At 37.4% G+C, this 18,287-nt stretch overlaps 1 protein-coding gene across 1 annotated transcript in view; it reads left to right on the top strand.

The window, feature by feature from the left end:
- Positions 1–18,287, top strand: part of LOC126456397 (uncharacterized) — a 438,969-nt gene that overhangs the window by 370,842 nt on the left and 49,840 nt on the right. Inside the window, exon 18 of the mRNA XM_050092153.1 lies at positions 16,218–16,425. Coding sequence (XP_049948110.1) covers positions 16,218–16,425 — 208 coding nt within the window. The remainder of the gene's footprint in view (positions 1–16,217; positions 16,426–18,287) is intronic.

Below are 18,287 nucleotides of genomic sequence, written 5' to 3'. Positions count from 1 at the left end.
ACATCAGCAATTATATTCTGATCCCCTTTTATATACTGAATGCTATAATCAAATTGTTGTAAAAATATAGCCCACCTGGTTAATCTACTGTTGAAAAGTTTGCAGTCTTGAATATAACGTAGAGCTTTGTGATCCGTGAAAACTATGACTTTATGACCTGCTAGATAGTTCATGTATTTAGTGAAACCCCATACAATGGCAAGTAGTTCCTTCTCAGTCACTGTGTAATTACGTTCATGTTTCTGCAGACCTCGGCTGGCAAAACTGATTGAAAGATATTCTATTTTTCCATCAATTTTCTTCTGTTGAAACAAATGTACACCCAATCCGTGATCTGAACTATCTGTCATTAGGCAAAATGGTAGTGAAAGGTCAGGTCTGTGGAGTAATTGACTGTTATTTAGTTGTTGTTTGATCACATCGAATGCTGCTTGACACTGATCTGTCCATTCCCATATGGTGTTCTTTTTTAATAGCTCTCTCAAACACGGTGCATTTAAAGCTTGGGTGCTGACATACTTACGATAAAAATTACATAGACCATAAAATGACCTCAGCTGTTTCTTGTTCTTTGGTCATGGAAACTGGACAATTGCAGAAATTTGATCACTGTCAGGTAGAATGCCTTCTCTGTTAATTATATGGCCTAAAAACTTCAAGCCTGATACTCCAAATTTGCATTTACTTAATTTAAGGGTCATACCGCCTTGTCTGAACTTATTGGCTAATTTGTACAAAGTATCAAGGTGTTCCTCCCAAGTTTTGCTGGTTATTAATATATCATCCACATAAATAATTAGTTTAGATAGTAGTTCACTTCCAGTCACATGATCCAAAGCTCGAATAAACTCAGCTACAGACACATTCAGCCCGAACGGAACAACACAATAATGAAAACATTTACCATTATATAAAAAGGCTGTGTACTGCCTTGAATCCTGTGCTAATGTGATTTGATGAAAACCTGAGGTCAAATCCAGGCTAGAAAAATATTTTGTGTCATTGAATTTGTACAGGAGTTCCTCCATGGATTCAGGATGATCTGTTTCTCTTTCTATGAACTTATTCAGGTGAGGTGAATCCAATACCAGCCTAACACCACCATCCTTTTTTGAAATACAGGCCATCGGGCTGTTATATGGACTGTGACTTCTCTCTACTACTCTCAATTTTTGCATTTTCTGGAGTTCCCTCTCCACTTCCTTCCTCTTACAGATGGGTACCCCATAAGGCTTAATGAAAAAGGGTTCGTGTAGCTTTAACTTCAAATGACATTCATAATCTTTGACCCTACCAGGTTGATAACAAAAAATGTTACAGTTTTCCCAGAGAAAATTTTCTAATTCCTGCTTTTCAGACTCAGTCAAGTCATTTGCTTCTTTTACCTTGTCTGATATGGTTAGGGAGTAACTATCATCAACCAAATTCTGGTTATTGTGATCCCTATTTTCCTCTTCCTCCATGTAACAGCTACACTCTGGATAAACTATTTCCCTAATATGGTTACTACTGCTTGTACTTGAATTCAACTGGATCACTATTTTTCCTTGAATACTGGTCTTTTGTTCAGTGAACAGTAATTCTGAATTTTACCAATCAAAACTCACCTTTGCTTTAACTATCCAGTCCATCCCTAAAATCATTTGCTCATTGAGGTCTGGAATAACTAAACAACCATGTTCAAAATTAATGTTGCCAACAGAAAATGTAATTAAAGCTTGTTTATTTATTAACTTACTAAACTTGCCAGTGGCACCTTTAATCCGTACACCCGTGATTGGAAATTCGATGTAACTTTCCGTGTCTTTTATCCTGTTCCTCAACTTGTCTGAGATACTACTAATGGGACTGCCAGTTTCAATCAAACAAAGTCCTGACCAATTGTTAATGCTTATTTCTACGTAAGGGCTACCTAAGGTAATATTTGGGTCACTATTCACATTCTCTGCCAACAAGTCACTTTCTAATTCAGTTGTATCGATGTTGTTACATACTTCTTCACCACAGGTTTCAAAGTCAGAATCAGCATAAGATTGAGTGTCATTATGACTGGAATCAAATACACATGAAACAGATACCTTACTTTCACTAGACTTAAAATTATCTTTCATGGATGGATTTGATTTGATGACTTCACTCTCCTTATTATTTTCTAAACAAACTTCACTTTTACTGATAATAGATTCCAAAATCTTCTCACCTATCAACTTATCTTGTTCCTTCTTATTAGTAGATTTACTTAAGATTTCTTTTATACAAATTGGTACCAATACATTGTTTGCACTCTTAATATCGTCACATGAACCAACTTCGCATTCAGAGTTACTTTCAGCTGCAACACCATTATCAATAACTTCAACATAAATAATGCCACCTAATTTCTCTTGTGTACATATATCATCAAATACATCATCCTTCACAGCACTATCTTTATCAAAATCACCATCAAAATAACCTGTGGGTGATGCCTCTGCATGCACATCTGCCTTAACTACAAAGTGTTCAACATCTGAAGTTACACTACTAAAATCGCTACCTGTTTCATTATCTAAGTCAGGTGTTATTTCCTCATTTTGGCTACCAATTTCTACTAATATAGATACCTCATTATCCTTACCTTCATCAGAAAACAAGCTAGTGATACCATACATATCATAAGTTCTGTCTACATCAGGTGTTAATGTGTCATCAATTAATGCTAATTCATGTTCATTAAGTTCAAGTTGTGGTCCTGCTTGAGTATGTGCATTATTCAATTCACTCAATATGTGATCCCAGAAGTTTTGCTTATAACTAGTATCATCTAAGTAGTAGTCCCTATTTACATTACAATTATGATTGCTTTTATGTTTCCGTCTCTTTAACCTCCTATTTGCCTGATTTGTGCCATAATTATTTACCTCAAATTGACAGGCTCCCAACGAGGTGGTTACCTGTTTCCGTGGTTGGAATTTCTGTTGTGAAGCTGGTTACTGTTTCTCTGTTCTTGATGGTTTTAGTGTCTGTTGTAACTACTGTTTTGGTTACCATGCCAGTTATTACTTCTGTGTCCATTATATTGTTGTGACCCCCCATTCCTATTGTGAGTGTTTCTGAGGTTTTGATTGTACTGTCTGTCATCATTCTGCCATGCACGGTCAATTTTGTCTACATAACGTAAAAATTTGTCAACACTGTCATCTGGTCCATATACAAGTCCCCACTGAAAACGGTGCGGTAGGCGCCGTTTCAGTGCGTCAATCTGTATCAGTTCGTCCAATGGTTTGCTCAAATGCGACAACGTCTTTAATTGTTTTTCACAAAATTCTCGCATGCTAATTGCAAGACCTGTGTGATATTAGCTACCGTTAAGAAATTCAGATTTTATTCTTGCCTGTTTGTTTTCCGACCACAACTTTGCCAAGAATTGGCGTTCAAAATCGGCAAAAGATGTAGTATTTGTATCAATGTTTTGGTTCGCCCATGTAAGGGCTTCACCGTCCAAAAAACGTTTCACAAATTTAACTTTAGCAGACTCTGGCATGTTAGATTGGAAACTGTCTTTGCACTGATGCACAAAGTCAACCGGATGCAATTTCGCATCACCTGAGTAACATTTTAAACTAACATTGTTACAATTATGCACAAACATCTGGTTTGAATCAAAATTGGGCATTATATTATTTTGCAATTTTGAAACTTCAGAGCTGACTGTTTGCAGTTCTATTGTTACACTTTCTACCTTCTCGTCAATACGAGATATCTTATCAGAAACTACTTCAGAATTTAATTTCAATCTTTCTCCTACCAATTCTTTTTCTGAAACAATGAGTTCCTGCAACATTTTTAACTCGTCTTTTCGGTTCACTAATTCATTTAAAATGACTACTTCCGTGTTTTTGACACGTTCGTTAACTAATTCAATGCTTTTGTTTGTTTCTTTAAATTCGGAGATTGTGAAAGCACTTTGGTTTCTACCCTTTCTATGTCACATGTAACAATTTGTACTTTGTTATTTGTTGCATTGATTTCTTATCTCAGTGATTTCAAATTTTGGTCCAGCTTTTCTGTGACCTCTTTCATGTTGCTACCTAATTGGTTATTTTGAGTTATCAGTTGTTCTAGTTTCTTATTCAACAATTGAGATATCTGATCAATTAAATTCAGTTGCTGATTTGCTCCCGAAAAACCATGAAAAGGCGAACAAGTACTGCTCGCGGAATTTGCTTCACTGTTTAAGTGTACATTTGGAGTTGAAGCATGAAATTGACGGCCTGACTGTGTGGTCATGCCTATTCGGTTTAACTGAGTTTCGCTCATTTTGATCAAAGTGGCTAAACACTAGACAAAACACTTTCCTGCCTATCAATTGAAATTGTCACACGCACACAATGAAACAAAAACAGAAAATTTTAGGACACAAATAAAATGGGTACTTATCTGATTCATTCGCGATGTCATTCCAGAATATCACTTTTGCTCCTGGCGACGTCCGTGGCACAGTCTGCAACGTACAAGAGTATGGTTCCTGCCTCTTGTACATGGAATTCTTGTGAGTCGTCCTCTGCACAGTCTTCCACTTGATCCCAGCTCCTCCACCATGTTGAGATGTTTATATTTTCCCACCTCCGCGTTGCAAATGTTTTGAATGAAATGGCCAGTCAATGTGCTGTTGTTTTCGCGTCAATTCTACCAACATTGAGAGTTGTTTAGTTCTTGGGGTTTTGTAGAATTCCTGGATTCATGTCTCGTCACTGGGCAGCCTATGAAAAGGATTGCGGAAGACTCCCAAATAAATTCCAAAGTACAGTGCAGTTTTAACACCAATATATTTCCAGGACTCTGGTGTCCGAGCCTGGTGAACTGTACCAGTTACATCTCATCTACCCAAAGTTGACATCAAACAACACAGTATTCACAACAATCAACAAATGAGTGAGCCTACAATACATTTGCTCACAACCCTAGCCAAAAACCGAGTGCTCCAAGGCACCTGCGTGACCTCTATTTATACTTTTGTTAACAATTACCTACAAGGAAAATTACAATTTTATGTAAAATCACAATTAAAAGTTAAGCTGAATATGAGATACACATTGCTAAAAATTTACAATCTCAGTGTTGAACAAGGTGAACCTGTTTTCAACTTAGTTATGAGTTAATATAACATTTTCTGACTAATTATGTTGTTGTTGTTGTTGTTGTGGTCTTCAGTCCTGAGATTGGTTTTGATTTGATTTGATTTGAATTATTTCGTGTTCCATAGGTCAACTGTGTTGAATACACAAGGACGTGGAACGAGTCAGTTTTTTACAAATACAGTCTGATAATCTTATAGCATATACAGAAATTTGAGTACATAATTATATAAAAACTTATACAGTAAATTCTTTGGGCAGCAATATAGAAAAAGAAAATACATATTTTCTTAGAATTATTAAAACACTACAGAAAACAGATACGGAGCACACACAGATACAGATCTCAGGTTAAATAAAATTCGTAGTGGCATTATGTCAACTTGTATTATATAATATTAAAATATTACAATTTATTTAGTTAAAAATTCATCTAGACTGTAAAAAGCTTTTTCTAGCAGAAATATTTTTAGTGCTTTCTTAAACTCGCTATTGTTATGAATCTTTGTCTTTATTTCGGGAGGAAGAGCATTGAAGAGTTTTGCTCCAGTGTAATGGACACCCTTTTGTGCCAAGCTCAAATTTCTGAGTTCACTGTGTATGTCATTCTTCCTCCGTGTGTTATGCTCATGATAATTACTATTTGGTTGAAATATATCTATATTTTTACAAACAAAACACATGAGAGAAAAAATATATTGGCATGTAGTTGTGTATATTTTAAGATTACGAAAACTATTTCTACAAGAGTCTCTTGGGCGCAATCTACATATAATTCTTAAAGCTCGCTTCTGTGCAATGAACACTTTCCTTGCTAATGGCTGGTTGCCCCAAAAAATAATTCCGTACTCAATGAGACAATGAAAATAGCCATAATAGGCCACTTTTGCAGTGTTAGGTTCAACACATGTAGTGACAACCCGTAAAGCATAGGTAGCAGAGCTAAGCCTCTTACAGAGATCAATAATATGTGAAGACCAGTTCATTTTCTTGTCAATGTGCACTCCAAGAAATTTTGTTGTTTCCATTCTGACTATTGGTTGTTTACCACATGTCACACTTATCTCTCTCTCTTTTTCTGTTTTTGTACAGAATTGAATAAAGCTGGTCTTACTGGAATTTAATGAGAGACCTTCACCTTGAACCAATTAACCATATCTGAGAGTATGTGATTACTGAGTTCCTCAAGATTGTTATCTGTTTTACTGCTCATAAAAATTGTGGTATCATCAGGAAATAATGTAAATTTACACGGCAGGCTTGTACATGATGGTAGATCATTTATAAAAATCAGGAATAATAGTGGCCCAAGAATTGAGCCCTGGGGCACTCCACATGTAATGGAACTCCATTCAGAATCTGAGGAAGTGTCACATACTCCACCCGATCTATTCAACACAACTTTTTGTTTTCTGTCTTGGAGGTACGACTGTAGCCAATTGCCTGCAACACCACTTATTCCTACTAATTTTGCTTTTTGCAAGAGAATCTGGTGATCAACACAGTCAAACGCTTTGGATAAATCGCAGAAGACACCAAGTGCTAGCATTTTTTCATTAAGGGTTTCTAGAACTTCATTTGCAAGTGCATAGACTGCGTCTTCTGTTGAACGGCCCTTTTGAAAGCCAAACTGGCTTTTGCTGAGAACTCCATTCTTCATGAGATGATCAGTAATTCTTACATGTATTAGCTTTTCTAGAATTTTGGAGAAAGCTGTCAGCAAAGAGATAGGTCGATAGTTAGTTAGTTCAGCTTTATCCTCCTTTTTGTACAGGGGCTTCACAATGGCATACTTAAGTCTACTGGGAACAACACCTTTCTGAAGGGAAGCATTGAAAATATGACAGAGAATGTCCCTTATCCACACACAAGAATATTTCAATAAATTACTAGATATATTATCAACCCCTGCAGAATTCGTACTTTTTAGAGACATGATGATTTTTTGAATTTCTTCTACAGTGACAGGATTAAGGTGCATTTCTGAAATTGTGTTAGAATATACAGCTTGACAAAGAGTTACAGCTTCATCAACATCGGGCTTGCAACCAATCTGTTGAGATACTGATAGGAAGTGTTTATTAAAAATCTCAGCCACCCTTTTGGGGTTATCTACTAGGATACCTTCATATCTGATATTATTTATATCTTCTTTACTTGTTGCATCTCTTCCTGTTTCTTTTTTTACAATGCTCCAAATTGCTTTTATTTTATTATTAGAATTATCTATTTTCTTCTCATAATAAAGGGCTTTTGATTTCTGTATTAGTTTCTTCAAAATTTTACAGTATATTCTATAGTGTTCCCATTTTTCTACATCTTTACAGAATCTTATTGCAGCATAAGTTTCCCTTTTGGTTTTACATGACTGTTTTATACCTTTTGTAATCCAAGGCTTGCTTACAGAATTGGAAGCACTGTTTCTGAACCATTTCTTGGGAAATATTTCTTCAAAAAGAGCACAGAATTCATTTATAAAACAGTTAAATTTAGTATCAACATCATCATGGCTATATACTAAAGACCAATCCATTTGCTGCAACCTGTGGTTGAAAGTTCCTTTCGCCTTTTCATTAATTACTCTTATGACTTTCCATCGGGGAAATTCTTTTTTGAACAGATTAACGTCATAAATAGTGAGAATTTGTCCATCATGATCTGAAAGCCCACTTATAACCTGCCTGACAATATAATTCTGATGTCTATTTACATCTAAAAAAACGTTGTCTATCATAGTTTGGCACTCGGATGTAATTCTTGTTGGGAAATTTATTACTGAAGTCAGATTGAGTAAGGTCATCACAATCTCAAAGTCTATTTTATTCTTATTTTCTGTCAAAAAGTTTATATTAAAATCACCTAATACTACAATATCCTTCGCTTTTGAAAGTAACCATGACAGAAGGAGTTCCATTGAATGCAGAAAAGTTTTTATGTCACCTGAAGGAGCCCTGTAGACAGCCAACACTATTATTGGATAGAATTTAGTTGTTATTTCTGTGGCACATGCCTCAAATTGTTGTTCCACACAATATTTCTTAATATCTATAGCTTTGTATGCTACACTATCCTTAACATAAATTGCTACTCCACCTTTATCTTTACTTTCCCTACAGTAGTATGTTACTAAAGTATAACTTGCTATAGATGGCAAGGCACATTTATCAGTAACATGGTGCTCAGTTAAGCACAAAATCTGGGCATTATTTATACTGTCCTTTTCACTAATGTTAATAAGGAGTTGATCTATTTTGTTTAAGAGGCCCCTTATATTTTGATGAAAGAAAGAGATGCCTTCCTCTTGCTTTTTCATTCTATTAGTGCTGTTACCTGACTGAGAATCCATTGGAGTCTGCCTTGAGACAGGAGAGAGGAGACACCTGACACTACCTACTGTTGTCCCTTCTTTTTCTTCGGGCCCACACATAAAAAATCGTTGAGATGAGAAGGAGGCTCAGCATTTCTTCTGTCCAACAGCCTTCTATTTGTTGATGTTGATGGTGGTGCTGTTTCTGACACTTCAAATGTTGGTTCTACCACTACTGCTGTGTTTCCTTGTGAACTTGGAGTCTTCTCGTTTTTGTTATTTTCGTCTAAAATAATACTTGGCTGATGAGGAACAGTAGTTCTTTTGTTGTTGAAATCGATGTCCACTGTTCTTTCTGTTAAAATTTGGTCTTTTTTTACATGTTTTGCTGCTGCTGATGAAGTTTCTAATGAATTTTTTTGAAGTGTTTTCGTAATGGAGTCAGGCGATGGCAATGCAATTATCGTTTTGGTTTTGAATTTGTTTTGGTGGTTTTTTATTACCCTGATGCAGCTCTCCATGCTACTCTATCCTGTGCAAGCTTCTTCATCTCCCAGTACCTACTGCAACCTACATCCTTCTGAATCTGCTTCGTGTATTCGTCTCTTGGTCTCCCCCTATGATTTTTACCCTCCACGCTGCCCTCCAATACTAAATTAGTGATCCCTTGATGCCTCAGAACATGTCCTACCAACCGAGCCCTTCTTCTGGTTAAGTTGTGCCACAAACTTCTCTTCTCCCCAATCCTATACAATACTTCCTCATTAGTTATGTGATCTACCCATCTAATCTTCAGCATTCTCCTGTAGCACCACATTTCGAAAGCTTCTATTCTCTTCTTGTCCAAACTATTTACCATCCATGTTTCACTTCCATACATGGCTACACTCCATACAAATACTTTCAGAAATGACTTCCTGACACTTAAATCAATACTCGATGTTAACAAATTCCTCTTCTTCAGAAATGCTTTCCTTGCCATTGCCAGTCTACATTTTATATCCTCTCTACTTCGACCATCACCAATTATTTTGCTCCACAAATAGCAAAACTCATTTACAACTTTAAGTGTCTCATTTCCTAATCTAATTCCCTCAGCATCAACCGACTTAATTAGACTACATTTCATTATCCTCGTTTTGCTTTTGTTGATGTTCATCTTATATCCTCCTTTCAAGACACTGTCCATTCCATTCAACTGCTCTTCCAAGTCCTTTGCTGTCTCTGACAGAATTACAATGTCATTGGCGAACCTCAAAGTTTTTATTTCTTCTCCATGGATTTTAATACCTACTCTGAATTTTTCTTTTGTTTCCTTTACTGCTTGTTCAATATACAGATTGAATAACATCGGGGATAGGCTACAACCCTGTCTTACTCCCTTCCCAACCACTGCTTCCCTTTCATGTCCCTCGACTCTTATAACTGCCATCTGGTTTCTGTACAAATTGTAAATAGCCTTTCGCTCCCTGTATTTTACCCCTGCCACCTTTAGAATTTGAAAGAGAGTACTCCAGTCAACATTGTCAAAAGCTTTCTCTAAGTCTACAAATGCTAGAAACGTAGGTTTGCCATTCCTTAATCTTTCTTCTAAGATAAGTTGTAAGGTCAGTATTGCCTCACGTGTTCCAGTATTTCTACGGAATCCAAACTGATCTTCCCCGAGGTCGGCTTCTACTAGTTTTTCCATTCGTCTGTAAAGAATTCATGTTAGTATTTTGCAGCTGTGTCTTATTAAACTGATAGTTCGGTAATTTTCACATCTGTCAACACCTGCTTTCTTTGGGATTGGAATAATTATATTCTTCTTGAAGTCTGAGGTATTTCGCCTGTCTCATACATTTAGCTCACCAGATGGTAGAGATTCCCCAGGACTGGCTCACCCAAGGCTGTCAGTAGTTCCAATGGAATGTTGTCTACTCCGGGGGACTTGTTTCTACTCAGGTCTTTCAGTGCTCTGTCAAACTCTTCACGCATTATCGTATCTCCCATTTCATCTTGATCTACATCCTCTTCCATTTCCATAATATTGTCCTCAAGTACATCGCCCTTGTATAGACCCTCTATATACTCCTTCCACCTTTCTGCTTTCCCTTCTTTGCTTAGAACTGGGTTTCCATCTGAGCTCTTGATGTTCATACAAGTGGTTCTGTTATCTCCAAAGGTCTCTTTAATTTTCCTATAGGCAGTATCTATCTTACCCCTAGTGAGATAAGCCTCTAGATCCTTACATTTGTCCTCTAGCCATCCCTGCTTAGCCATTTTGCACTTCCTGTCGATCTCATTTTTGAGACGTTTGTATTCCTTTTTGCCTGCTTCATTTACTGCATTTTTATATTTTCTCCTTTCATCAATTAAATTCAATATTTCTTCTGTTACCCAAGGATTCCTACTAGCCCTCGTCTTTTTACCTTCTTGATCCTCTGCTGCCTTCACTACTTCATCCCTCAAAGCTACCCATTCTTCTTCTACTGTATTTCTTTCCCCCATTCCTGTCAATTGTTCCCTTATGCTCTCCCTGAAACTCTGTACAACCTCTGGTTCTTTCAGTTTATCCAGGTCCCGTCTCCTTAAATTCCTACCTTTTTGCAGTTTCTTCAGTTTTAATCTACAGCTCATAACCAATAGATTGTGGTCAGAGTCCACATCTGCCCCTGGAAATGTCTTACAATTTAAAACCTGGTTCCTAAATCTCTGTCTTACCATTATATAATCTATCTGATACCTTTTAGTATCTCCAGGGTTCTTTCATGTATACAACCTTCTATCATGATTCTTAAACCAAGTGTTAGCTGTGATTAAGTCGTGCTCTGTGCAAAATTCTACCAGGCGGCTTCCTCTTTCATTTCTTAGCCCCAATCCATATTCACCTACTAAGTTTCCTTCTCTCCCTTTTCCTACACTCGAATTCCAGTCACCCATGACTATTAAATTTTCGTCTCCCTTCACTATCTGAATAATTTCTTTTATTTCATCATACATTTCTTCAATTTCTTCGTCATCTGCAGAGCTAGTGGGCATATAAACTTGTACTACTGTAGTAGGTGTGGGCTTCGTATCTATCTTGGCCACAATAATGCGTTCACTATGCTGTTTGTAGTAGCTTACCCGCATTCCTATTTTCCTATTCATTATTAAACCTACTCCTGCATTACCCCTATTTGACTTTGTGTTTATAACCCTGTAGTCACCTGACCAGAAGTCTTGTTCCTCCTGCCACCGAACTTCACTAATTCCCACTATATCTAACTTTAACCTATCCATTTCCGTTTTTAAAATTTCTAACCTACCTGCCCGATTAAGGGATCTGACATTCCACGCTCCGATCCGTAGAACGCCAGTTTTCTTTCTCCTGATAACGACATCCTCTTGAGTAGTCCCCGCCCGGAGATCCGAATGGGGGACTATTTTACCTCCAGAATATTTTACCCAAGAGGACGCCATCATCATTTAATCATACAGTAAAGCTGCATGCCCTCGGGAAAAATTACTGCCGTAGTTTCCCCTTGCTTTCAGCCGTTCCCAGTACCAGCACAGCAAGGCCGTTTTGGTTATTGTTACAAGGCCAGATCAGTCAATCATCCAGACTGTTGCCCTTGCAACTACTGAAAAGGCTGCTGCCCCTGTTCAGGAACCACATGTTTGTCTGGCCTCTCAACAGATACCCCTCCGTTGTGGTTGTACCTACGGTACGGCTATCTGTATCGCTGAGGCACGCAAGCCTCCCCACCAACGGCAAGGACCATGGTTCATGGGGGTGGTTACAGGTAACAATTACATTTCTAAATTTGTTTATAACAAATCAACTAGTGCCTGAATTTTAGTGCTAACATATATCGGAGATTCAATTAACATGCTTTATTTATATGTTCTATTTAATTTGCTGTAGTAATTTTATAATGATAGGTTTACTGGTACACCCTGACCATGTGCTACATTTCTTTCGATTAGTTACAGTATTAATTTCACATTTATATTGTGTTTCACATAAGAACAATGTTACTCAGCAAAGCATCATTTTCGAATTATATATATACTGAAATAGTGGGTATTTTTGTATGTAATTTGGTAACAGGTCACTTTACAATCAGGCAATTAGGACTGGTGTTTATCTTTAATGCTCTCCGAGGGGTTCTGATAGGGCAATGAGGTACAGTAATATTTCATAATCTGTAATTAGAGAGAACTGCATTTCAAAGAGGTAGACATGAAATTTCTTGATTGCGAACACTATTGTCAAGGTGTCTTTTTCTATCTGGGAACAGTTGGGCTATGCTGGGATCAGGGCCTTGAATGCATATGCGGTACACTGTTTGGAACCAACCGCGTCCCTGTGTTCCAAGACCACTCCAATGGACACATCGGCTTCCACAACCAAGGGGCAATTGGGAGAAAAGGGCATGAAGCAGGGTGCAGATGTCAGCATGGTTTTGAGTTTTTGGCAAAATAAACATCTATTCTTTTAATGGAGCGTTAGACATATAAATTTAGAAGTTTGCCTCACTAACATACCTAAATATGAAATTGATTACAAAAAAAGTTACAGATAATAAAATAATAATAAAAGAGGATAAATATTTATTCTGTATAACTAGAGCTGTCTGCTGACAAACTTCATTCTGCAAAGACTTCAACAGCTTTTTCCAAAATAGTCTGCTTGTTTTCTTCTTTTGGATCTAGTTAAGCTTTCAGCAACTGATTGTTTCTCTTGAGAAGCAATGTCATTTTTTGCTGGTGGACAGAGTACTTATCTGATTTAAGGTGTTCCTCATAATTATTTTTTCCCCACCCTTTTCAATTATTACAAAATTTGCAGAAGAATCTGTGGCTTATAAGGTCTGATTAGTATATTCCTGAGCCCGTTTGTGAGCTGTGTGACCCATAGTTGAGAATGCTACAGATAGAACTGACAGGGTATGAAGTGTTGGAAGTGGTGCCAAAAGTGGCTCTATTTGCACCTTACGGGAAGATTCTCGATGTGGTCACTGTGGTGCAAACAATACAACATAACAGGTGGCTGCGAATATAAGGAAATGTGTTCCTGCAGAAGCAGAATTGACACATGTTGCTGATCCCTTCTGGTGTTGTGAGAGTTGAACTCGAACCATGTGAAGGATCAAGATTAGTCTCTTTGCTTGTTTCAAAACAAGAAAAGAAAATAACAACCTATGCACAATACAATGCAAAGTGGAGTGCACAAAACATTTGGTAATGGCTATTGTGCAATTGCTTGCTGGTGTTGGCAACGTCATAGAGTTCTTCAGGCCCAACCTCTGCTGCTATCTTATGCAACCATAGTTCGAAACACGTCGCACTTGAAACGGCTACATTATTGTTTCTGGAATTCTGCCTTGAACCAACTTCTGCTAGCAGACAAATGTACATGTTTCTTTGTTTTGAGATGTTAAGTTCTACAGCTAAGTCCTACCTTGCCATTCATGGCGAGTACTTATATAGAGACCGTTCAAGTGCCCACTGTTTGACTTGAACCAGAGTGCAGTTTACGAGCACACTGATACATCATTGCTCTTATGTATACAGATCGCACACTTTAACTTGGCCTCTGAGTAGAGGATTCTGGCAGCTGAAGCTGCGATTGGCTCACAGTGCACTGGCTGTTGCGACAAGCTTTGCCTCTTTCTCCCAGGGGAGCCAGGTTACACCTTAGAATGAATGTGTAATGGGTTAATGCTTTTGGGAAGTGGCCTGGAGATAAGCTTTACTTAAATGTTTGAGTAATCGAGTCACTAGAAGGGCTAAGTAAAGCCTCTCCCTCATTATTGTAAATAATATTAACAATCATTTACTACATGAATCAGCTATATTCACAGTGTTGTCCACATCCCATCATTTACCTGACAATTCCAGTCCCATCTTTCACTTACAGTTTTAATACAATAGAAATCTTAATTTTAAGCTTGCTTCAAAATTAACTGTAAAGTGAGCTTAACTGAACCATCAGAAAACTATCACACACTAACGACTTCATAAGACAATGTATCTATGGACACTTATCTGTATTATACAAATATTAATTCAGAGCAGATGTGCAAAGATGGAGGCAAAAATCCTGAAAATTGTGCGAAACTGATACAGAAACAAATAATGAATAAGAGCAAATTTGCCGTCATTAATTTCCAGTGTTTTTACAATTAGACATCCCATAGCGAAATGATAATACTCTGGCTATTCATTATTCTACAATGTTTTGTGGTTGTTAGTTTATTAATGGAAAAGTCCAATTTTGTGTCATTGACTGTACCTTAGCTTTTCAGACGCTATAGTGCTGTAGCTCAGTATTCATAGTGCAGAAACCTGTGACTGGATATTGAATCAAGGCTGCTGTAAGATTTATGAGTGATATTGGAAATTGTATTTCACATGGAAAATTACTATACTGACTAACAGGCAGGTAAGGATAGTTGATTCCTTGAACTATAAGGGTGAAGAGCTTCATTTTTGTCCACAATCTGTTCCAACAGTTACTCCACGCAACACTTTTCCAAATCCACGATGCAGTCAACATTCAGATAAGTTAGGAATTTGTTTAATATATTATCAACAGATGAAACAAAATTCATTTTAGTGTTGTCCATGAAGTCACACACAGGGTGACAATTATTGAACTATATGAAATAAAATTGTCATAACTTTTAAACAGTTTGCTTTAGAACGTTCAAACTGCATGGCTGGCAATGGAATTAGTATGCACATGCATGGTTTGATTCGGATGAGTTCATCAAAAAGCAAAATTTGCGCATTTTGGGGACTGAGAATCTTCATTTCGTGGTAGAAATGTCTGCACACCACACAGTCACCTGTTGAGGGTGAACAATGTCCAGTCACAGAACAATCAGTGTGATATTCCTTGATGGCACATTGACTACCAAACAAAATATGTGAAGGTTTTGGAAGATGATTTCATCTCCATTATCCAAAGTGACCCCAGTTTTGACAAGATATGGTTCATGCAAGACAGAGCTCGACCCCATTGAAGCAGGAGAATTTCTTATTTCCGGAAGCTCCCCAGGGGGCCATATTCTGGCTCTGGGGTACACAGAGGCCACTGGCATGAGCCTCAATTGGCCGCCATATTCTCTGGATCTGAACACTTGCGACTCCTTTTTGTGGGGCTGTATTAAAGACAAGGTGTACATCAGTAACCCCAAAAGCATTGCTGAGCTGCAAAGTGCCATTCAGGAGGTCATCGACAGCATCAATGTTCCAACACTTCAGCTGGTCATGCAGAATTTCACTATTCGTATGTGCCACATCATTGCCAATGATGGCAGGCATATCGAACATATCATAACCTAAATCTTAATATCTGTAGTGATGTTTACATATTGAATAAAGTGTGTGCACACCATAGTTACATTTTTTTCATATAGTTCTCTAATTGTCACCCCGTACAAACACAGATGGTGTGACGATGCCAGTAGCCACGTGTTTGTAAAGAATAGGCTGAAATTCATATTCAGTTTCCGAAGCCTTCACTGGATCCCCTAATTGTTTCTAGTGAGTGATATGATTATTTCTTCTTCTGTCTCACATTCCATACCCTCCCCAAACTCTATTCGGGTGCACTAGTGTTTTATTTTAAGTGATGTTGATCTCCACAGGAAGGTAGACTCTAACCTGTGGTAATTTCGTTTTTGTTTTCAGGATCCATATTGCTTGCCATTGAGATGATCAATATTGATACTTACATTTGAAAAGCAAATTTTTTCTGTGAAGCTATAAATTAGTCTAATATAATAAATAATTTTATCAAGTATCACTTTACGTTACAGGATGAAAATGAGAATGTCTGTGTGCAGTTTGTTAGAAAGTTATGTCATCATCTGGCTAACGAGAACTTCCCTGTTGATTTCTTTGCTTTCTTTTCTTTGGTTGGCATGGAGAAACGACAACATCTTAGAGATAAATTTGAAGATTATTTCCATGACTGTGTGAAAGCAAAGTGGGCAGAGATTGGCAAGATTTGTGGGAATTCTATAGGTAAGTTCAGCAGTTACATCAGAATGTAATAGTTTTTTAGTTATAAACCAATGCTTTCACCAGGCTGAAGTCAAAAAAGTAACTATATTTCAAATGAGAGTGTAGTTTTGGTCATGGCTAACATCCATTAAATACTTCATACCCTGTTTTACAGTGTAGTTAATTACTAACTTTTTACGCTTCATAGGTATAATAACACTTACATGTACCATGATACCTGTTAAGGACAGTTGTACACCAAATTGAAGATTTTTGTTGTAAATTAGAAACCTTCACTCACCACTTTTGGATAAGGCTGGAAAGTGTATCTGGAAGCTATTTTTATTTTATATGTTATGATGATATGAAGTTATGAATACGAACATGAATCCTTTACAGAAGAATGGGAAAACTGTTAGAAGCAGACCTCGGGGAAGATCAGTTTGGATTCAGGAGAAATGCAGGAACAGGCGAGGCAATACTGACCCTACAACTTCCCATAAGATATAGGTTAAGGAAAGGCAAACCTACATTTATAGCATTTGTAGACTTAGAGAAAGCTTTTGACAGTGTTGATGGGATAAAATATAGGGAACGAAAGGCTGTTTACAATCTGTACAGAAACCAGATAGCAGTTATAACAGTTAAGGCCACGAAGCGAAGGGGAAGCAGTGCTTGAGAAGGGGGTGAGACAGGGTTGTTGCCTATCCCTGATGTTATTTAATATGTATATTGAGCAAGCAGTAAAGGACACAAAAGTAAAATTTTGAGTACGAATTAAAGTCCTAGGAGAAGAAATAAAAACTTTGAAGTTTGCCATCGACATTGTAATTCTGTCAGAGACAGCAAAGGACTTGGAAGAGCAGTTGAATGGCATTGACAGTGTCTTGAAAGGAGGATATAAGATGAATGTCAACAAAAGCAAAATAAGGATAATGAAATGTAGTCAAATTAAATCAAGTAATGCTGAGGGAATTAGATCAGGAGACACTTAAAGTAGTAGATGAGTTTTACTATCTGGAAAGCAAAATAACTAATGATGGTTAAAGTAGGGAGGATATAAATGTAGACTGGCAGTGGCAAGAAAAGCGTTTCTGAAGAAGAGAAATTTGTTAACATCAAGTATAGATTTAAGTGTCAGGAAGCCCTTTGTGAAAGTATTTGTATGGAGTGTAGCCATTACGGAAGTGAAACATGGATGATGAACAGTTTAGACGAGAAGAGAAGAGAAGTTTTTGAGATGTGGTGCTACAGAAAAATGCTGAAGATTAGATGGGGAGATCATATAACTAATGAGGAGGTAATAGAATTGAAGAGAAGAGAAATTTGTGGTACAACCTGACTAGAAGAAGGGATCAGTTGGTAGGACACATTCTGAGGCATCAAGGGGTCACCAGTTTAGTACTGTAGGGAAGCATGGGTAGTAAAAATCGTAGAGGTAGACCAAGAGATGAGTACAGTAAGCAGATTCAGGGGGGATGGAGGTTGCAGTGGTTAATTGGAGATGAACAGGCTTGCACAGGATAGAGTAGCATACAGAGCTGCATCAAACTGGCCTTTGGACTGAAGACAACAACAACAACAACAACAACAACAACATGAAATGTACAACAATTGATCTGAAACTGACACACATTGTTTCAGATAAATGCCCTTGCATATACTTATGCTAATTGTTAGATTATAAAATTCGTTCCCCTGTAACAGTTTTTCTTATAGCATCGGATTTAATTTACTCAAACTTTCTCCATAACCATGTTTCTGTATTTCTTTTATTCATTCATTTCTATTGCTAAAATTACACTGTGGTAAGAGGGAGGAACAGTACTGAATGCAGCTAGGAAAAAGCATGTCAGTGGTGTGTGCCAGGAGAAATGGAAAGA

Source organism: Schistocerca serialis, chromosome 1 (assembly GCF_023864345.2).
Source record: "Schistocerca serialis cubense isolate TAMUIC-IGC-003099 chromosome 1, iqSchSeri2.2, whole genome shotgun sequence".
Lineage (NCBI taxonomy): Eukaryota > Metazoa > Arthropoda > Insecta > Orthoptera > Acrididae > Schistocerca > Schistocerca serialis.
Note: the sequence above shows the minus strand (reverse complement) of the source record. Positions and strands in the feature narration are given on the sequence as shown.